Raw genomic sequence first — 22,787 nt, 5'->3', positions numbered from 1 at the left:
TCTCTTTTGTGCCTGCTGCTAGCACTTGTTGGCGCTTTCTTCTTTGATTTCCAACTTTGACGTCCATGATTATATCCTGCTAAAGAGCCCCCTGGTGGTTAAAGAAAAATCCACAGAAAACGCCGCCACCGGGCTATAAGCCGCATGGTTCAAAACGTGGGAAAAAAGTAGCGGCTTATAGTCCGAAAAATACGGTATATATATATATATATATACACATATATATATACACACACATATATATATATATATATATATACACACATATATATATATACACATATAGATATATATATAGATTATAATATATAATATATATCCCACTGACCTAACTGGCATGTCCTGCCGGTCCATCCAGGCGGACAGAGGCACCGATAACTTCCAGGAGCTTCCTCACATGTTGCTCCGTGGCCACAGGGGCTGCGATCACAATGCTTCACTGCTGAGAAGAGAAAGAGAATATGCCATCAGCTACTGGTCTGTGTGATGGGAACCTGTGTACAAATATTAAGCCGACAGCTTGTGCATGTGTGATCTGAAGTGTAGTATTGGTGTGAGGATGCTTTGGTGGTTTATGTTTTTGTTGTTTGTGCTGTTACGGTTCTGTGCAAACAGTGATAAATACAATAATCGCAAACCATTCCCAGGAAGAAGGAAAGAGTACATTTAAATAAGGAAAAGGATGACATTAGAAGACAAAATCAGGAGTTAAACAGAAAGAGAGAAAAAATCAGGCTGCCATGCATGGTTCCACCCATCTGACAAGGAATTAAAAACAGATAAAGAAACAGAGGAAAACATCACAATCAGACATGCAGAGAGACAAAGAGATGCTTCCCACTTTGGGGTTAAACCATGCATAACTTACAAACAGCATATTTGTGCAGCAGTGGCATCGTAACTTTTCCCATGCATACCTCTGTGGTGTACATCATTCACTCTCAAGAGCTTCTGTCTCTCTCATAACCTTTCTCCATTTACCTAACCCTGCAGAACAACCATTTTCCATTTTTCCTGACCCCGAACTCCAATGCCGAACAATAATAATCCTGCCAAGCTAGCAGCACTTCCCCAAAAACGAGACAGAGAATTCATAACAAACAAAGAAGCCTTTAATTATTATTGGTTATATATATAAATCTAGTCTGAAAACAGAGCTATGTTGCGGTTTTGGTTGTCATTCCTTGCAAGCTTGACAATCTTCTTGCTGTATATTCCCTGGAGAGCTCCTCCACAACACATAGCCTGTAGAGATAGACTGCCTCTCTGGCTGTTAATCAAGCGAGCAACAAACAACAAGAGCGAAAACAAACTATACTTATATTCCCCTGTTTGTCCTTCTGCTCCCGCTCTTTGATAAAAATGCTTCTGGCTGAAATGTTTACATGCCGCAGTGCTGTTTATCCTGAGCTGGAAGCAGAGGATGTGGAACACTTCTTGTTTACAGACAGCTCTGACAGACCATAACCCGTGTGATCCAATCTCACCTGCCATTCACACACACATGAGCGCGTGATTGAGAAACCAGATTGTTCTGAGAGCTCAGTTTGACCCTTCCAATAATGTATGAGGCTAAGTGAGTATGAACTAAAGCATTCTTGAAAGCATTTTATCTACAAACAGAATACATATTTAAATGTGCTTTCTCTTTGAAGTTCACTTTACTTGTATTTCACCTAACCGTGATGTTACTCATCATTAGGGTTACAAACACAACCAGTAAAAAGGCATGAGGTCCTCTGTAGCTGTGGGGGGAGATTTCTAAAAACGCTCTAATGATAACATGAGCAAAAACCCAGATTACAGGATTGGGATCATGGGAAGTATATGATCCAGCATCTCTGAGCTTGAGTCATAGTTGCGATTGAAAGTGAAGCGAAGATATGTTGGTCTTTGTTGCTTTCAGTTTGACCATTTCTGAATATGAAGATGAACCACTACTTTTGATGATTTTTTTTCTTTCATGCACACAAACAAAAAAACTAAAGAAAAACCTTGTTTATGGGAAATCAGAGGGGTGCATGCACTATAAAGCAAGGTTTCACCATGGTAACTTGTGCTAACCACACAACCGGAGTCCAGAGTTTGGGTTTTCACTTTGGCTAATTATTTTCCAGACAACATGCTGTAAGCGCGAAATAGATAACAGGCACCCTGCTGAGCTGTACCATACTAACACCTCCAAAAGCCCTGCAGTGGGTCATGTGCATTCAATTGATGCAGAATATTATATTTTTTTAATACTCAGCCCTGATTTGCTGCCAGTCCATTTCACACTGCTGGAATTACAGCTAATAGAGCATATGTCTTTCATAATTCTCCAAATCCATTCCTCTAACTAATGTAGGTGCTGCTGGATTGCCTGTGGGGGAAAACAAGTCAAATGACGCATTTGCTTTAACTGAGAAAGTTTAGAAGCACTATCTTAATACAGTTATCTCCGTGTGGGGTTTTGTCGAGCCAGCTAAAACACAGAAAGTTTATCTTCGTAGTACACCCCTCACATTTATCCAGCAGAATCTGTGTCTGAATAAACTCTCCAACTATCTTGGAGCAGACTGCATGTTGTAATGCCCTTAAAGGCTGCTCTTCTCTCTGTGGGATTCAAGTCAGACAGTTTGGCTTTGCGTGTTTTTAGGAAAAACATCAGGCTACTGTACAGCAAACTAACATCCCCATAAGGCCAGCAACATCAATGTTATTTCAATCCTAAACACAACTGTGTATTGTTTTTATGTTTAGCAGCAGGCTCAGGTTACATCACTTGGCAGACATCTTGGCACTTCTCATTTTTTCCACATTACTCACATCACAAGAGAACCGGATGTCACTACACAAAATTCCCAATTATGTGATTAAAGATCTTCTAAAGTAATCACATTACATCGAAAAAGGCTCACACGAGGTAAAAGACCTGATAATGACCTCCTGTAACTAACAGTCCTGCCTCTGCTTACATTAATGCAGTTGCTAATTAGAAATGTTCCACCACAGGTTCTTGATTTTCCTAGTGATACAAATACAAATGCGTTCCCACGCAAACACAACTCACCCCACCCACCCACCCACCCAGTCCCAGTCCCCCACACCACACACACACACACAGATCTCAGACAGATCCCTGATTGTTGCTGATATTGTTTGTGTTTAGGCTAATTTAACTTCCTCTGTCAGATTGATTAGAGTCACTCACTGGCTTTGATCCAATAATAACCAATCACAGACAGTCTCACAGTGCCCCGGCCCCTCAGCCCAGACCCGCATGTGTGCAGCATTGACAATCACCATCTGTGCAGGTGTGTCCAGTCCAGCCTTCGCTACAGATGCAGCTGAATCCTGTTTGGTCTTCCACGCAGTCGCTTCGTTCATACACGGGGACGACAAGCACGCATGTTCCACTAAAGGCAGGAAGCACAGGGGAGGAAATGTGCAAATTAAAAGCTGGTACAGTTTGTTTTTCCTCAAAATAAAGACAAATCCCTAAAACCACTGAAGAGGATGTTTCTATCCCTGTTATGGTGATTCTTAATTTTGAAAAACAATATTTGATTTAACGTTGCAAAAATGTGAACAGTTTTCAGAGTATTCATGTAACATAATACAAATAAACTGTAAAGCAAACATTGTTATAGTAAACACCTGTAAGCTAAAGTGTCCCAAGGTACAGGGTCATTAGATGTATTGTGTTATAATGCATCTAAAGTTAGCTTAATATTTGTGTATCTGTTAGATTATTATAAATAGGAATTTCTAAATAACATTAACAATTGATGACATTTACTCCTGTGCCACTCAGTATTCAGTAACCTTTGCTTCTCTGTGCATTTTGTGTAAATAAACACAACAGACTGCACGTTTGTTATTTGTTGATGGTGAGACAGCACTCACCGATGTCACAGTTGCGTCCTCTGAAGCCTTCCTGGCACTCACACTGATACTCGTTCGGCTCTGTGTTGGTGCAGGTCCCGCTGTTCTTACAGGGCTGATGGGTGCCACAGTAGTTTCAGATCTGAATCCACAAAATGGTGCGTTTAGGATAATGAGTTTATATTTTAGCTCACAGCACAAACAGAGTGACATCGGGATTATCTCAGGTAAAACACCCAGCAAACACACACGTACAGACACACACACAAACTGAGCACAGAGCTGAAGTGTATCAGGTTGATTCTGTGTGCTGACTGTGCAGGCCAGTAGCTGCGGGGCTTGTTGCCCCATTGTTGAGCCTGTTTAAAGCTTTGCTTTCTTTAATCATTTTCTCAGTGCCCATAGTCTCTTGTTTCACTGCTGCTCTTTACAGAGCCTTTCTGAATGCACAGAAACAGCTTAGGACCCCACCTAGTTAAAAGCACCCAGCCCAGCCCCGGTCACGTTCACTTTACCCAAGGCTATCGCCTTTCCCCTGCACAATACGCTGTCCCGTGGGCACTGGATTGGCTCCCACTGTGGGACAGAGGTGGGAGTCATATGCTGGGATAATGCTGGGCAAACTTTGATGCAGTATGGTGGGAAAATACTGGAGCTCAAAATCCTCAGGGAGTTGTAGCTGATCTCATACAGAAGATCATGCATGCAGAGAAGTGTGAAGAAACCACGCCTCACAAACTAATAGTCTGTAAATACAATGCTTCCCCCTCTTTGTCTCACCAGACAGAATGAGTTCTTGGTCATCATACAATACACTGCAGAGCACTTTCATCTTTATGTAGATGACATAGTCTTCTCCTTATTAACTTTTTGTATTATATGCTAACAGTAAAATAATTGTCATCCCAGAGAAAAGGCAATAAATACACTAATGAAACTGTGGTGCTCCCTGTAAATAGAGTGTAAGTAGTCTGATTGATTCATGCTTTTGTTCTATGAGTCTTTGGAAAAAAAAAAAAATCAATCAGTGCATTGCTGAATTTGAATTTTGTAAACCTATGAGTTCACAGAAAGTAAGAAATAAAAAGATGTGGCATACGGTAATATGTCACACAACAAAGAGAAACTTAGGAGAAATTAAGATTAAAAATCATGAATTCTACCTGTCTGTGCAAAAGTTCACTGAGTCATTGTGAGTCTGGACAGTTGAAAGCTAGTCAGCTGGCTTTTTCCCACTAGTTTTTGTTAAACTTTAATGAGTTTTAATTTTATAGGGCCTGTTAAGCTTTGTGGGTAAAAAGTGGTTGTGTGTGGTTCTCATTCTGGGCACAAGAAATTATTTATCTAGTGATAAAACACTCAAATAGAGGACCTCGTGTGTTCACAGCCAGCGCAGTGTCCTAAACACACACGACTCTAGCTGCATGTCTGAGATACTGAAATGAACAAAAGAAGGGGAAACCCCCCCTCACTGCACATAAACACTTTCTTCTTTTTTCTACTACAGAACTAAGCGGGTCACATGTCGAACCTTTGTCACACAGCAGTCCTCCCCAGTGACATCGCACACACACTGCCAAGGCTCAGTGCAGCTCCCATACACACAGCCTGGGAACGTCACACCACTGGTCGCATAGCGGACCCATCCAGCCATAATGACACCTAAAAGAAGAAGAAGCCATGAGCACAGAGCAGATAGTAACACTTTCCATGAGTCACTTTATCTGTGTTAGTGAAGCTGCTTCTGCTATGATAATTCTATAATTTCATTTGCTTCATTAGACTGACAGAAGAAGCTGTGGCATAAAAATGTTCCACAGCAAATTAAACATCATTACATGGGAGCTTTTTGGTGTGCAGATTCATCTATACTATATGGACACAAGTACTGAGCCATCGGGACTCAATCTTTGAATTCAGCTTTTTCAGTCCCATTACTAAGGGTATATCAAACCAAACACCTAGCCACAGTTCTGCCTTTGCATCTGTGAACGAATAGGTCAGAATTCGAGCATGGTACTGTAATAGGATGCCACCCATTGCTACAAGTCAGTTCGCGAATTTTCTTCCCTCTTAGAATATTCCAAGATTAACTGCGAGTGATGTTATTGCAAAGTGGAAACCATTTAGGAGCCACAGCAACTCAGTCACAAAGCAGTGCAAGCCATGTAAAGTTACAGAGCAGGGTCAAACAAGTGCAGAGAGCACAATGTGTAAAAGTTGCCAACACTCTGCTGAATCAAACTCTGGAATTAACAACCGTGCACAAGGGGCTTCATAGCATGGGTTTCCATGGCTGAGCAGTAGGTGAAATGTAGGTGCCCAGTATAGTATATATTCAGAGCCACCTTACAAGTTACATGCAGCTTTTTAACTGCAGTTGTTTTACCTGTAAAGAGAGTAAATCACTCTAGTAAATAACTACAGTGCTATTATAATGGAAAGAAGCCATCACTGCAGGAAAAACTGCACCTGGAATACTGCTGCTTATTTAAAACCTATTATGCTAATTTCCAGCTCTATATTTTATTCTTGGCCTCAACTTTGGCAGAGCTCCTTGGTTCATATGCTTGTCTGAAACAAGCTGTTTTGGATCCCTTTAAGGCCAACTTTCTCCTGATTAGCTGCTCGTATCAAACACATGCTTGAACGGCAGGTGGATGGAGCTTCTGTGCTCACAGCCAGAGCTGTGTGCCGGCAATGATCATACACTATATTGTCAAAAGTATTCACTCACCCATCCAAATCACTAATTTCAGGTGTTTCAATCATTTCCATGGCCACGGGTGTATAAAACAAAGGCATGCAAACTGCTTCTATACAAACACTTCTGAAAGAATCGGTCGCTCTCAGTAGCTCAGTGATTCCAGCACGGTACTGTGATAGGATGCCACCTGTCCAGCAAGTATCCAGTTTATGAAATTTCCATGCACTAAATATTCCACAGCCAACTATTAGTGGTATTATAAACAATGGAAATGTTTGGGAATGACAGCAACTCAGCCATGAAGCGGTAGGCCACATAAAATCCGTGATGCTGGGGCACATTGTGTGCAGAGGTCGCCAACTTTCTGCAGAGTCAATTGATACAGACCTCCAAATTTCAGGTGGCCTTCAGATTAGCTCAAGAACAGTGTGTAGGAGCGTCAACGGAATGGGTTTCCATGGCCGAGGGGTGTGAAGGCAGATGAGCGAATACCTTTGCCAATAGTGTATTCAGGATATTCACTCTTACTGACATCACACAGATCCACAAGTAGAAAAACCTGCCTGAAAGTGAATGTTTAGAAGCAGTCTGAAGCCCTGAGCTTTGGTTCACAGGGATACTTTTGGTAATATTTATTATAAGCATTGATCAGTGTAACAGTATATGAAAGAATATTAAGGAAACTTATAATGACCAGTACTGGTTAACACTTACTTGCATTCTCCAGGTACAGTACAGAAACGTGGCCCTGATGACACCCTGCCTGCACCACCGCTGCAAAGATAAAACATACACACACAGAGAGCATTACTGGCATGAAAAATGTAACACTGAAATACAAATCAGATGCAGTTTTTTACCCTGGCAACATTCATTTCATTTATATATATATATATATATATATATATATATATATATATATATATATATATATATACTTGAAAAATGGCTGAAGGCCACCTGAATTTGGAGGTAGCAGATCATATATATATATATATATATATATATATATATATATATATACATATATATATATATACATATATATATATATATGATCTGCTACAGTTACATTGAGAGCAGAGACAATACCTGAGATAATTCCAGGTAAAGAGAACACACCTGAATTGTAATAATATCACAAATCTACAGAAAATTTCAAAAAATGTGTCATTTAAATCTTTATTGACTTTTTTATGGAACAGACACATGTATGTGTCAAAATAAACTGCCACATCATATCAGGGTCAAAGGATGCCTTTAATTAAGCCTGAAAACTCCCTGAACTTCATCATCATCAGTAACCTGCAGGGGTAACAGAGCGAGCTTCCTGCCTTCCTGCAGTCCAATCAGTGTCATGCCGAGGAGGAAGTCAGATGAAGTGAGACAGGGGTGAGATGGGCAGTGCTGCAGGATGTCCTTAAACTAGCTGTGTGTCCTTCAGGGTTCCCATGGTTTCCACTCTGGTTTCCTCCATTCACTCAGTTCAACCATTGCAACAAGATGGCAGCACTCCGAGGTCACAGAGTGAGGTCGTCCAGTTGATGAGTCACACAAAATAATTCTCCACACCCTCTCTACTGAAGGTAGCCAGTGTGTCTTTGCTGATGGACTGTTTCAAAGAGCAACTGTGTAATGGCCTGAAGTCTTTGTCATAAACAGGAGCAGATGAGTGGTTATTCTTAATTAATGAGGCTTGTTCTCACTTTGCTAAGCGGTGGTTAGAGGCTTCGAAGAAGTCTTAGAGTTAAATGAAGCCCATGTGTGGATATTTAGATGGACATATCCAGCAATTGAAAAATGACAACTTTTGTTCAAAATTCCTCGTGATATTTAGTGAACAAACCTCTGTCACACTAACGGTTTAAAATAGTTTCAAAGGCTAAAATTAGACAGGAAACCAAAGACAATTTCAAGGAAAAAAAAAGAGAAGCTTCTATGAATCCTGCAAAAGTTAAAAAAAAAAAAAAAGAATTCTCTTTTGTGAATGGACTAAATGCACAAAAAGTCTTTTGTTTCTCAGGCCATTAATGAGAATACATTTCTGACTTTATGTCTGAGTGTGTGTTTTTAGGGGCAGACGGGGGCGGGGCACAGTGGTTAGCACTGCTGCCTCACAGCAAGAAGGTCCCTGAGTTTGAATCCATCACTCGGACCTTTCTGTGTGGAGTTTGCATATTTTCCCCATGTTTGCGTGGGTTTCCTCCCACAGTCCAAAGACATGCAGTTACTGGGGTTAGGTTAGTTGGTGATTCTAAATTGCCCATAGGTGTGAATGTGAGTGTGAATGGTTGTCTGTCTCTCTGTTTTAGCCATGCGGCAGGCTGGCAACCTGTACATGATGTACCCTGCCTCTCGCCCTATGATAGCTGGGATAGGCTCCAGACCCCCTGCAACCCTGAAAGGGATAAGTGGAAGAAAATGGATGGATGTGTGTTTTTAAAAATATCAGCTGCACATTTTCAGGCACAAAATATTTTCCCCAACAGATGCACTTTTTTGGAATGAAACTCTGAAATCAATGAAAGATGTTTCAGCCCATTTAGTACAAATAACCCAGACTTTAGGGTGTTGATCAGATTAATTTTACGTTTATGGAGTAACACTATGATGGAGCGAGTTCACCACAAAACAAGGAGGTTTGGAATTTGTATCTCCTGGCTGGCCGGGACCTCTCTCTTTGTGGAGTTTGCATGGTCTCCCCTGTGTCACTGTGGGGATTTTTTTTGCATGCTCTCCCACACTCCAAAGATATGCGTGTTAGGTTATTAGAGATTCTAACTGGCTGTACATGTGGAAGCAAGTGCAGATAGTTGCAGAGGATCACTGTGTGCCTGCGGGCTTGTACAGTGGCAGCTGAGATAGATTATCTAAATATTTAAACTGACTTCTTTGATTCTACATAACAATCAAATCTGGTCAGTTTACAAAACATGTTAGTGTTTTGAGGAATTTGAAGATTTTTTTCCCACCATTAGAAGCTTTAGTAGTGTAATGCATTACAGCAAACATTAAGTGGGTTTATCCTTGTAATGGTTGTCTGTCTCTCTGTGTTAGCCCTGCAACCGTCTAGAGACCCACCCAGGGTGTATCCTTCCTCTCATCCTATGGTAGCTGGGATAGGCTACAGCCCCCCTGCAACCCTGAACTGGATAAGCAGAAGAAAATGGATGGATGGATGGATGGTTATCCCCCTGTTTCTGGACAACTTAATAATCTGCTGCATTGATGATAGCTGTAATACCTACATTGTATTTGAGGAGGCACTTTTGGCAACAACAGTCTGTTTTGTTGAGTGTTAAAAGAAAAGACTGATTCATTAATTAATGATTAATACCTGCATGAGCTAAAGCCAAATTGTAGAAATATATAAACACACACACACACACACAAAAAACCCCTTCTGTGTTCACAAGAAAACACCAGTGGACTCTTTTCTTACGTTCTTTACACTCTGGCCCCGTCCAGCCATCGATGCAGACCTTGGAGCCACTTTGGTCGCAGTTAAAGTGACCGAAGAAGTCATCGCGACCCGGCAGAACTTGTTGCAAAAGGGTCCATAGTAGTTGGAGTCACAGCGGAAACGGAGTTGGTACTCCAGGCTGAAGGTGCGTCCGTGGTGACGATGTGTTTGCCACTGTTCTCCAGGGTTCAGCATGGAAGAGAGGAGGATTTGCTCAATCAACTGACCTGAGGGAGTCATGAAGGAAGAAATATTTTCTTAGTGGAGAACACATACACTGCTTTTGTTTGATAATCTGCCACTTGGGAATTGAAGGGTGCCACAACATGTCTGAGGAAGGAGAAACCATGTCCACATTATACAGATAAAGTGAAATATCCCTAAACATTACAGTATCAAAGTCGATATGACAAGATATTAATCATTATCATATTTTGGAGTCTGGTTCTGTCTCTCTGACCGCCTAAGAAAAATATCTGCTGCCTAAATGTTACAAGGTATCTACCAGTTAGTCACTAATTTTAGTGCTTGTCATTTTGTGCTGAGTGTACAGTTGATTTATGAAAGCTATTTCATTAAAAAAGAAAAAAAAGAAGAAGCTGCATGTTGGAAAATTGTGGGACTGATAACCAAAACAAGGCTCTAAAAATGCTCTGTAGAGCTGTGAGAAACCACAAATATCTGCGGGATTATTACTATGAGGGAGCTCTTTAACATTCGATTACCCATTAGAAAGAACGGAGAGGTGCAGAGAGAGGACCAGACAAGCCCCAGGGCAACAGTGGGGCAGTCACTGCTGCTCCCGACCCCCAGAGGGGATTTCCCAGTGGCCCTGTCATCCCCAAGTCAGTTATAATCCTCTCTGACAGGGTGTTAGCACACAAAGTACTGAGAATAGGTGTGTGTTTCAGTGTATATATACTGTGTGTGTATCTATGAGATGCTGGTGAGGATAAAGGCAAAGATTGCATGATAGTAGGACAGAACAGGAAGCTTCATTGGAAGTAAGTCAGCAGTGAAGAGAGACTGAGTGTACAGAACGTGTATGTGTGTGTGTGATTGCCAGAGGCAAACAGAGCCAAAGAGGAAGGGAAGCAGCTATTAGCACACACACATGACAAACTGCCTGATGGAGAGATGAGATCACTGTGGTTTGACCCAAAGGAATGAAAACAGGGACACACACTGGCTGGTGTGTGTGTGTGTGCGTGCGTGTGTGCGTGCATGTGTAAATGTGTGTGCGTGTTTTAGTGTAAAAATGGGATGGGAACAGAGTGGACATTGAGCGAACTGTTAGCTCAGCCGTTGCACGATTCCGCCGCTGTCGCCTGTAGTCAAACTTGAGGGGCCAATCTCACAAACACTCACTATGTTACTGCAGTGCATTGTGGGTTTTTCATTATTTTATGACTCTGGCATGACTGGGGGTTAATTTCATCATCACCATTTCTCTTCCAGAAAAGAAGAAGTAGTAACTGAATTATCATCCAGCACAGCAGGGAAGGTGTGTAACAGAGCCTGATTTTCTCGGTAATGTAATTATATGAGATGGTACAATAACAAATGAGGGGTGTGGAGGACCCCAGGAAGAATACCCAAGTCTTTAGCTGGTGCTAATGGAGATCCTGAAAAAAAGACTGGAAGAAAGATTGATGACAGTACAGCTGAAGCAAGAAGCCCCAAGCTGCTTCTTAAATCACACTTTATAGAAACATAAGTAGCAGAGAAAGCGGTATTGTATCTGCAGGTAGCAAAAAAGAAAAAATAAGTCTTTCCCTGGTCTCTGGAGATTGTCCCCCACTGCCTTGTATTAGCTGTGAAGTGCTTGCCCTTGACTGTGGCTGAGAAAACACTGCAGGAGAGAAAATACCTCCCTTTGACTTCATATCACCTCCCAACAAATCAATAGACTTACGGAAACCGATAGATCAGCTGAAGAGTGTTAGTGCATTTGATGCGCGTGGGTTCACGTGACACTTTTATGTTTGTTTTCAGTTTTCATTCAAGCATGAACTTTCCCAATAAAATTATTCTCACACGGATGAGGCACTAAGTCTAAACATGTGTCTTGAATTTTGTAGACCAGCTGGTCCAGATTATTATGCTTCTAATATTGAATTCCACTTTCTTGCCAATGTTGGTGGCAGTTTTGTGGCAGTGGGTGCAGCGTGAATACAGCTGAGACATGGGTGAGCACAGCAGCAAGTATGCTCTCGAAATGACCCAATGAATACATGAACAGAAGGAAGAACAGAAAAAAGAAACTTGGGGCACTTTTAGGATGATTGATATTTATTGAACCATTATACTGAGAAAATTACAAAGCTCCCCGTGGGGTTTGTGTTCTCTAGTAATGTGAGGGAATCTTCACTCTGTTAGTGTGTGTATAGAAAAGGTGACTGTAGCGACTGTAAGTTAACCGTTTGGAGCCCCCACATTTAGCATTTTGATGGCAGTCATGTTGTTTTTTGAAGTCAGAATTGACCATATTCAGACAAGAGGGTGGCGTGCCAAGTTATCAGACAGCACTGATGCATTACAGAGGCACAGTTACCTGTAACATGTCACCTGGGAGGGCTCCAGCTGTGAATAGTTGTGGTCAGAAGTTTACATGCACTCATGATGGGAATGAATCTCATGGTAATTTGGGGCTTGTAATAATTTCTTTGAAGTGAATTTTTTTTCCCAGGGTGGAATGATTGTACATCTTTAATTACTTTGAAAAACAAGAACTGGATGCACAAGTTTGAATTTATTTTAGATTTTCTCTAATCCACACAGGGTCAAAAGTATATGTTCAGGCTCCTACATAAACATGTATAACATATATAAACTCACTTAAATCTTTTAATAAGGTTCCAAAATGTCTTTTAACTTCAGAAGGCCAAAGCCCATTAACTTCTCATTGGTGACCATGATTGACTACAACTAGTAGTTTGTGTTTGCCATTGGACTAACCACAACTCAGAACAATGGGGAAAGTCCAAGGAACTCAGTGAAGATCTAAGAAGGTGAATGTAGATTTACACCAGTTGGGAAGGTTTTGGATCCATTGAAACAACTGCACATTCCAAGATCATCAGTTCAAACAATTGTACATAAGTACAAGTGATCTGGATTTGTCACCACTTTGCCAAAGCCTGGAAGAAGACTCAAACTGTCACCCTCAGATGAGAGGAAATTGGTTAGGATGTTCAGGAACAACCCAGGAACCACCTACGCTTGAGTCTGCCATGAACTAGAAAATGCTATAACACCAGCATCACTGTCCATGGTGAAGTCAGTTTTGTGTTGTTTGGGAATGGATAAAGCAGCTTCTGGAATGGCCTTCCCAAAGTCCTGACCTCAACCCTACTGAAAGTTTGTGGACTAGACTTAAAAGCTGGGCCTGTGCCAGGAAACCAGTCTAACCTGTTTAAATGAATGCTACCAGTTCTGCCAAGAAGTGTGGTCAAATATGCCGTCAGAATTATGCCAGAAGCTTGTTGATGGCTACTAAAATTTTCTGGTGGAGGTGCAACTTGCTCAAGGATATTTAGCCAAATATTAGTGGGGGTATATGTGTATATTTGAGGGTGTATGCACACTTTTGCCCCTGTGTGGAATAAATAAAATCCTAGATAAATTCCATTTTTATTCTACTAAAGACAGTGACACCACAAATAAGTTCGGTGACTCTAATTAGTGGAGATTGGGACCAGCAGCTGCCTGTGTCAGCATCCACCTGTCAGTCAAAGCAGACCTGCTCCAAACTTTGAGCTTTAATTAGTAAGTTATATAAAAAAAAAAAACAAAAAAAACCCCTACCCTGTACAATTTTTATGAAGGGTTTAGATCCATTTTTCAGCCCTGGAGGCCGTTGTTATTCTTTGGTATGTACGCAGACATCCAGCATCCTTGTGTGTGAGAACCAGTCTTGCTCTTTGACTGGTGGTGGTAAAATGTCAAGAAATCTAGCAATGCAGAGACAAGGTAGCTCTGCAAACCTTCTGGGGGTGAAAATTCAATTCAAAAATGAAATGACTTATTTTTTTGTTTACTAGAAAACTCTAACACGGAAATTTTCTCCTCCTTTTCTCCACCAAAAGATCAAACGGGTTTTAACAAACCTTGACATTTGTCACATACAAATGTCAAGGTTTGCAGCATGAAACACCTTCACTACTCAAAGCGATCATCACAAGTGTAATTTACAGCTGAAAAATTGTTGCCACTTTCTCACAACTTTTTCAGAATCTGATTTTGACTTTCTCATGTATCCTGAACAAAGATACATTTATCATTTTCACTTTTTAGAAAATTAGACCAGTGGAGTAGTCCCACTGATGTGGAGGTGTGGGTGGTACAGTTATTTCAGAGGTGTGTTTATTCATCTTAATGATTACTTTGAAGACGGCAGTTTGTGGTGTTTGTGATTATTTTTGTTTTTTTTGTTTTTTTTGATGTTGTGCTGACAGATGTTTCACCCCATCACTTTATTCACCCCATTTATAATGATAATGATAACAAAGCAGGCTAAATACTAGAGCTACCTTTCTGTATAGTGCAGTAAAGGTAACTGAAAGAGTCCATTCTTCAAAATGAACATAAAAGAGACCAGCGAGTATGTAAAACAACTGAAAGAAACTAAAGAAAGCCGTGCAAAGAATAAAGGTGCTGAAACCTTGTCTAAAATAATCCTGCTTCAAATTTCCTATACTGTGAACTACTGTAGGTATGTATGAAGTTTTACAATCTGACTGATCTCATTACTTTGGTGAGTTCAATGTCAGTATACCTGACAAAAATAAGGCCCAAAGACCAAAGTTGGAATAAATGGGAATTATCCTTTAACAGACCAAGGTACATCCCTGTACATTAACACTTAAGCTACATTTTATTTGAACAAAACTCTGTGAAGGTCACTCTGTCAGTGCTCAAACCACATCACATTTTCTCAGTATTTCCAAAGACTATTTCAGAAGGTACAGTTGTGCTCGGTAATCCTTTCTGATTTGTGGCACGGCCGGATAAGTCCATTCAGACCGTTACAGAACGCTCCTGTTTGGGCTGAGCTAAGCTGTCAGCCTATCAAACAGCTTTAAGCCCAATGTAAGGGCTGTCAGGAGCTCAGGTGGAAATGGAAGATAATGCAAACAAGATGTAAGCGAGGCGCTGGAGGGCAGAGGGAAGGAGAGATGGAAGACGGAAGAGAAATCTGTGGTGCAGATCTCAGTTTCTCATTCTATCAGCCATCTTCTGGATAGCGATGAGGTCCCTTTGTGTGACCGCAGTGCAGTGGTCCCTCAAAGGGAGGATTGTGGCATGACAGGAATGAGGAAGGCAAAGAAACATCTGTCTGACTGTGTCTGTTTGTGTGTGTGTGTGTGTGTGTGTGTTGTGCTTTTTATAGCATGCTGCTCACATTCCCTGTCATGGAGCTTTTCCTGATTATGAGGAAGAACAACAAGGAGACGAGCAGGAAATTAAAGGGTCTGGATAAAAGGCCCACTAAACTCGTTTGATCACAGCCATTAAGACACAAAGGATATTTTCACATTGTTTCATCATGTCAGACCACAAATACTTGTCAACAAGCACCCATGTTTTTTTCCTCTATGAAAATGTTGGTTGTTGATAACTAAACTTACAAATAACTTTTTTCTTGGTAAGGCAAAGGAGGAAATGCAGTAACTTGCGCACTACGCACAGCCTTACCTGGGATTTTCCTCTCCAACGTGCGTTCACTTAGGAACAAAATGGACGAACTGATACTGATGAGGAGCATGAATAGAGACTTTTCCATATCCTGTGTGTTATGCTTCACGGAGTCATGGCTGTGTGAGGAGATACCGGACTGCGCGCTCCAGTTGGAGGGATTTCATCTCCTCCGCGCAGACCGGCAAGCTGCGCTTTCCGGCAAGGCTACAGGTGGAGGAGTCTGCTTCTACATAAACAGTGGCTGGTGTACGGATGTGACAGTGATTGCTAAGCACTGCTCTCCCTCACTGGAATATCTTTTCATTCACTGTAAACCGTTCTACTCTCCGCGGGAGTTCGCTTCATTCATACTGGCTGCTGTTTACATCCCGCCGGACGCGGACGTGCACGAGGCCCAGTGCGCGCTCACAGAGCAGATTCTGTGCATGGAGCGGACATACCCGGACTCTCTTATCATCGTACTTGGGGACTTTAATAAAGCCAGCCTGAGACAGGAACTTCCCAAATATAAACAATATATCACATGTCCGACCAGAGAGGAGAAGACACTAGACCACTGCTACAGCACGATAAGCGGGGCTTATCACGCAGTGCCCCGCGCTGCACTCGGCCTCTCTGACCACGACATGATCCACCTGATCCCCGCGTACAGACAGAGGCTGAAGCTCTCAAAACCTGTGGTGAGGACAACAAAGCAGTGGACCCGTGAGGCTGTGGAGGAGCTCCGCACATGCTTCGAAACTACAGACTGGGACTCAATGAGGGCTGCCTGTGACAGTCTGGATGACTACACGGACACTGTAACCTCGTATATCCACTTCTGCGAGGACAGCATTGTGCCATCACGCACCAGGGTGAGTTATAACAGTGACAAACCCTGGTTTACTCCCAAACTGAAGCAGCTGTGGATAGAGAAGAGGGAGGCTTTTAAAAGTGGGGACAAAGACTGCTACAAAGAGGCCAAGTACAGGTTTAGCAAGGAAGTGGCCACTGCTAGATCACATCACTCTGAGAATATACAGCAGCAGATCTCAGAGAACGACGCGGCCTCTGTATGGAAAGGTTTTAGGCAGATTACCAACTACAAGCCTAAAACCCCCCACTCCACAGACGACCTACAAACTGCAAATAGACTGAACGAGTTCTATTGTCGTTTTGATGGTCAGTTCAGCAGCCTTCACACCTCCACCAGTCCCAGCTACAATACAGCCAACACAAATATTCACCCCCCAACCTCCCCCACTCCCCACACCTCAGAGAAGCCCACATCATCAAGGACTCCCACCCCAGAGTCCCCCTCCTCCCCCACCCCCACAGTCTTTTGTATTCAGGAGGACCAGGTGCTAAAGCAGTTCAGGAGTGTCAAAGCTCGCAAAGCTCCAGGTCCAGATGGTGTCTCACCTGCCACACTGAGACACTGTGCTAACGAGCTTGCCCCATTGTTCACGAACATCTTCAACTCCTCACTGGAGGCTTGCCACGTGCCTGTCTGCTTTAAAACCGCTACCATTGTTCCTGTCCCCAAGAAGCCAAGGATCACTGGACTAAATGACTACAGACCTGTGGCACTGACTTCTGTGGTCATGAAGTCATTTGAGCGTCTGGTGCTGTCCCACCTCAAGTCCCTCACAGCCCCCCTTCTGGACCCCCTGCAGTTTGCCTACAGAGCCAACAGGTCTGTGGACGACGCCATCAACCTGACTCTGCACTTCATCCTACAGCATCTGGACTCCCAGGGAACCTACGCCAGGATCCTGTTTGTGGACTTCAGCTCTGCCTTCAACACCATCATCCCTGATCTCCTCCAAGACAAGCTGTCCCAGATGAACGTGCCAGATCCCATCTGCAGGTGGATCATTGACTTCCTGATGAACAGGAAGCAGCACGTGAGGCTGGGGAAGAATGTCTCGGACTCCCGGACCATCAGCACTGGCACTCCTCAGGGCTGTGTCCTCTCTCCTCTGCTCTTCTCCCTGTATACCAACTGCTGCACCTCTGACCACCAGTCTGTCAAGCTTATTAAGTTTGCAGACGACATGACTCTCATCGGACTCATCTCAGATGGGGACGAGTCGGCCTACAGGATGGAGGTCAAACGTCTGGTGTCCTGGTGCAGCCACAATAACCTGGTACTGAACGCCCAGAAGACAGTGGAGATTATAGTGGACTTTAGGAAGCACACAGCCCCTCTACCCTCCATCATCCTGACTGACACCCCCATCACCACAGTGGACTCTTTTCGCTTCCTGGGAACTACCATCACCCAGGACCTCAAGTGGGAGCCCACCATCACCTCTGTTGTCAAAAAGGCCCAGCAGAGGATGTACTTCCTGCGGCAGTTGAAGAAATTCAACTTGCCAGCAAGGACCATGGTGCAGTTCTATACTGCCATCATTGAGTCCATCCTTACCTCCTCCATCACTGTGTGGTACGCTGGAGCCACCACTAGGGACAAACAGAGACTACAGCGCGTTGTGCACTCTGCTGAGAAGGTGATTGGCTGTAACCTCCCATCTCTCCAGGACCTGTACACCTCCAGGACACTGGGGCGTGCAGGTCGGATCACAGCCGACCACTCTCACCCTGGGCACAGACTTTTTGACCCTCTCCCCTCAGGCAGGAGGCTACGGTCCATACGGACCAGAACCTCCCGCCATAAGAACAGTTTCTTCCCCTCTGCTGTTGGACTCATGAACAATTACCCTAAGACTGTTACCACCACCCTCCACATACGCTGATGACCCTATGTCTATGCACCTGTCTGACTGCACTGATGTACATATTAGTGGAATATAGTTTACATTCTTCTATCTTTTAATTAGTCTCTGCACTGTATATTTTGTAATTTTGTAATATTGTGCTATAGTTATAGCTCTAATATCTCTGTATATTTGCAATTTGTATACTTGTATATTGTCTTATAGTTTTTATACTTATTTGTTTTTTTCTGTAAGCACGAAGTACCGCAGCAATTTCCTAATGCTGTGAACCTGTTCACCCATATGGCAATAAAACCTTCTGATTCTGATTCTGATTCTGATTGGGGCTGACTTTTTGAAATGTGTCCTCTATATGGGCAAAACCAGCATGTAAAACCTTTTTTTGTCTTAAGTGATGGCGGCATGTGTTAAAAAGTTTCTGCAGTTTCAAACCACAAAACAGAAAATGTGTGATGATGAGGGGAATAATAAAACTCTCAGAACCATCTCTCTCACCTGGCTTATTGTTATTTAGTCTAGCCCTACGCATAAATAAAAAAGCATGCAGGTACGTGCAAACACACCTTCACCTGATCCTGATGTGTCATTGTCGTAATCCAGAGCCTCCAACACCAGTGAGAAGGACTTCTGTGGGGGAAAAAAACACACGCGCGCGCGCACACACACACACACAGAAAAAACACATTAAGCATGAGCCTGAACATACAGATTTAAACTGAATATTACAAGAAAACGAGTCCCAGTCTCCTTCTTTCCCTTACATGAGCATGTTGCTGCTCAATTTTCAAATCACATTTTTTAGACACGCCTGTGCATAGCTGCTTTATTTGTGTTTTCAGCTACTTTAAAAAATCTGAAGGTTAACATTAGATTTTAACCCCAGAATTATGCTGCATTTTGGTCTTTAGAAGGATTCAGCTTTCATGATTAATCAGTCTTTTACTTTTTAAGCTAAAGTGTGCTTGGAAGGCTATAAATGCTGAAAAATGGAAATGATTATTGGCAGCCTCGGGCACAAACTCACTTTTTGAATACAGCTTCCTAAGTGGCAAGATTACAAGAACATGATCTAATAGGGGAAAAATTTCTGTCAGCCCATCACCAATGGGGATATCCTCCCACGATTAATTAAAACAAGAAATAAGTGTAGAGGTCAGGATAACAATAAAACCCTACAGACATCTGATCTAATTTGGAGGCCTTGCCCTAAACTTTTATCCAAATACTTTTAGTCACTCCTGGGTTAGTAAATATATACTACAGATTCCAGCAAAAAAATGTTTTCAATATTAATAATACTTATTAAATCCAAACAATATTAATCATGCTGTAAGAGGCTTATATTATATCTTTATAATTTCTACAAATACTTTTTTTGGTAACCACATCCTAGAACAGACACAAAAAATTTCCATGTAAACAAAGAGAAACTACAAACTGCACTCTTGTAGAAGGGTGTATACTACATGATGCCTTTCTATTTATATCATTTATAACTATACGCCAGACAATGCATACTTACAAGGAATTCACATCATATTATACTCATATATTACTGCATAATGCACCCATAGTACATAATCTGCTAGTATCAATGCATTGTGTGTAATATCACTATAATCATAAAGCAACCATGTACAAAACATAATATTTTTTACATTTAAACAATATTGCTGAGCAGTAGGTATGGCTTTAATATTGCACAATGATGAGGCATCCCTGACCAACATGATAGACAATGCTCAGCCAATCAGAAGTCAGCATCACAGGCTAATCAATAAGGCTGCAGCCAAGAACTGATGTTACACCAAAGAGGTTTTGACTTTCCAGACCTTCAAGTTTAAAATGCAATTTTGTTTCGTCAAATGGTCAAAAATAACAGGAAAATGTGCATATTTAATTTAAGGCAACACAGACCCTTTGCCTTAAATTTATTAGATCACCACCCAATGTAAGGCTTGTGCCCTAAATTAACAGTATCGTTAATTACCAAAATAATTTTTATGTTTCCATAATGGTTAATCCACCAGTATGCACAAGCTCTTTAATCAAAATAAAATAAGTATAATTATTGTTGTAATCCATGAATTTTCACATTGACTGTTTTACCAAAAAAGCAGTAAAAAAAAACAAAACAGTAAAGCACATTATTATTTTCTGTTTAAGATGCCTAATTACAGTTATTTACTTGCATTCCTGAACAGAAAAATTTTTTAGTGCTTGAATGTTATGCTTGATCACTTTCTGACTTCTCAGGGAGATGGATTCAGGTTGTTATTTGCCTAATAAATAACAATATAACTTTAATTTTTAAACAAGGTTTTGAGAGATTTCTAAAATAGTTGTGATTTCTTGTTTTTATGACAGGGGATCTAATTAATTTGTTAAGCACTGTATCTGCATCAATCATGCTTACGTGCTCCCTCAAAGCCACGCTTTGAAACAAGAAAAACCCTGAAGCCTTAGTGGTTGCTGTCATGTCGAAGCAAAGTCTATAAGAAATCGGCCAAATTTAAACGTTTAGCAGTGTATACAGATGTATACAGATGCTGTATAAAATACTGAGTGTAGAAAAAAACTAGTCAGCATTGAGAGCCCATTTCAGCCAGCTTGCTTCAGGTGCATCAGTCAGTGAGAGCCCAGGGCCATTGGTTATGGTGAACACTGCACATAAGTATTGTTTTCTTTTTTTGCATAAATGGCATAAATTCTGCATATTTTACTTAACTAGTGTTCTAATGTTTTAAATAGGTTGAGAGTTAAAGCTTGTTTTTCTATCCCTGCCCTCAGCTTTCAACACAAGGACGAACATCGGAAACGATTCGCTGCCCGGAAAAACGGAGACTGCTGCTGGGTGATGATTCAAGAAAATCTCAGCCACACCTAAGAAGAGGTGAGGAGGGGAAGACTTTACACTGAGAAAAACCTTTGCAGCCTGTACTGTGGCACTCAGGTTAAATGTGGATCAATGCGGCAGGTTACTGACTGTAGCTTGCATGTAACTTGCAGCTTATTTTTTTAACTCTAGATATATTTTATTTATATAGTTTATATAGTCATATATACACACACACACACACACACACACACACACACACACACACACACACACACAGTCTATATACTGTTATAGTACAGTAGCAGAGAACTTGAGCATATATGGGACATCAAATCATGTCTTTGGGCTTACAGAGGTATCACACTCTGGAGAGATAACAGGTGTTTTTTTTTTTCTTGTGTCTCCCCCTTTCCTGATGCATTCATTCGGCCTATGGACCAGCTATGAATAATTCAAACCAATGCTACAACTCTCCTTTTCTCTCCCTTTATGGTTTCTCTGTCTGTGCATTAACCAGCTGATCCCGCCCTCTGCAAAATGCACCAGTGCCTGTCATGCAAATCGCCCCACCATATGCATCATGGGTAGGGTTCTTGTAAAGGGTTACACGGATGTGTGGTCACGTCTTTGCTGAGGGAGTGTACTGCTGTGAGAGGAGTGGGGGGTGGGGTGGAAGGTGCTGTGGGAGAAATGGATGAGAAGCAGGTGGTGGGCATGATGGGCACAGGAGGTGAGCGAGGTGTGAAGTGAGGGAAAGATGGATTTGGAAGGGAGGTTAAGGGCAGGAGGTCGGCCCAAAACATCAGAAGCAAAAAGACACCATGCAAAGAGCAGAGGAGAAGATGAAGGGTTGCAGTGAAGGTGCAAAATGTTAGGGGAGTGAAAATTGTGCAGCAGAAAGCACTGAGTCAGGAATTTGCTTCGAGAGAAAGAACACCCGGTATATCCACACGGCAACAGATGAGGAGATGGTAGGAAAAGGCGAGCCAAGTGCTGGTGCAGAAGGAGAAAAGGACAGAGAAAATGGGTAGAGAGGATAATTACTTCAGGAGTATGTAAACAAAAGGGCACAGAAAGGTAGAGGAAAAATGCTGCTGTGGTGGAATAATCTGTAGGTGTCCTGGAGTTTCTCAGATTCTGATATATGTTGGAGGACGGGTCAGATGAAGGTGAAACCAAACGGATGATGATACAAGAGAGAAGATTAAAGGAGAAGGCAAAAGAATTGATGTGATATAATAAGAAATGGCAGTCAAGTAAGTGGGCAAACTCCCACACACTATACTTGGATGTCATGCTAATGAGACATGCTGGGCTGCAGAGGGCTCGCAGGCAGTTCATTAAGGCTGGGAGATAGTGGGCAACCCACAGATGGACCAGCTGGGCTCATTAGGCTTTGGCTTAAAACTCTCACCTGAAGCAAGGTTTGGTATTCATGAATTACAGCTACACTGTTGGATCTTGGAGTTGACTTTAATGAAATTAATTCAG

At 42.0% G+C, this 22,787-nt stretch overlaps 1 protein-coding gene across 1 annotated transcript in view; it reads right to left on the bottom strand.

The window, feature by feature from the left end:
- LOC115790474 (protein jagged-1b-like) overlaps positions 1-22,787 on the bottom strand; it is a 64,579-nt gene that overhangs the window by 6,761 nt on the left and 35,031 nt on the right. The window contains 13 exon segments of the mRNA XM_030744281.1: positions 329-442; positions 3,286-3,363; positions 3,366-3,398; positions 3,889-4,003; positions 4,005-4,009; positions 5,399-5,428; positions 5,431-5,488; positions 5,490-5,529; positions 7,289-7,316; positions 7,319-7,348; positions 10,017-10,106; positions 10,109-10,264; positions 19,021-19,084. Of these exon segments, the coding sequence (XP_030600141.1) occupies positions 329-442; positions 3,286-3,363; positions 3,366-3,398; positions 3,889-4,003; positions 4,005-4,009; positions 5,399-5,428; positions 5,431-5,488; positions 5,490-5,529; positions 7,289-7,316; positions 7,319-7,348; positions 10,017-10,106; positions 10,109-10,264; positions 19,021-19,084 (841 nt within the window).

The sequence above is a fragment of the Archocentrus centrarchus genome, chromosome 13 (assembly GCF_007364275.1).
Source record: "Archocentrus centrarchus isolate MPI-CPG fArcCen1 chromosome 13, fArcCen1, whole genome shotgun sequence".
Lineage (NCBI taxonomy): Eukaryota > Metazoa > Chordata > Actinopteri > Cichliformes > Cichlidae > Archocentrus > Archocentrus centrarchus.
This window is presented reverse-complemented; position numbering and strand designations above follow the sequence as displayed.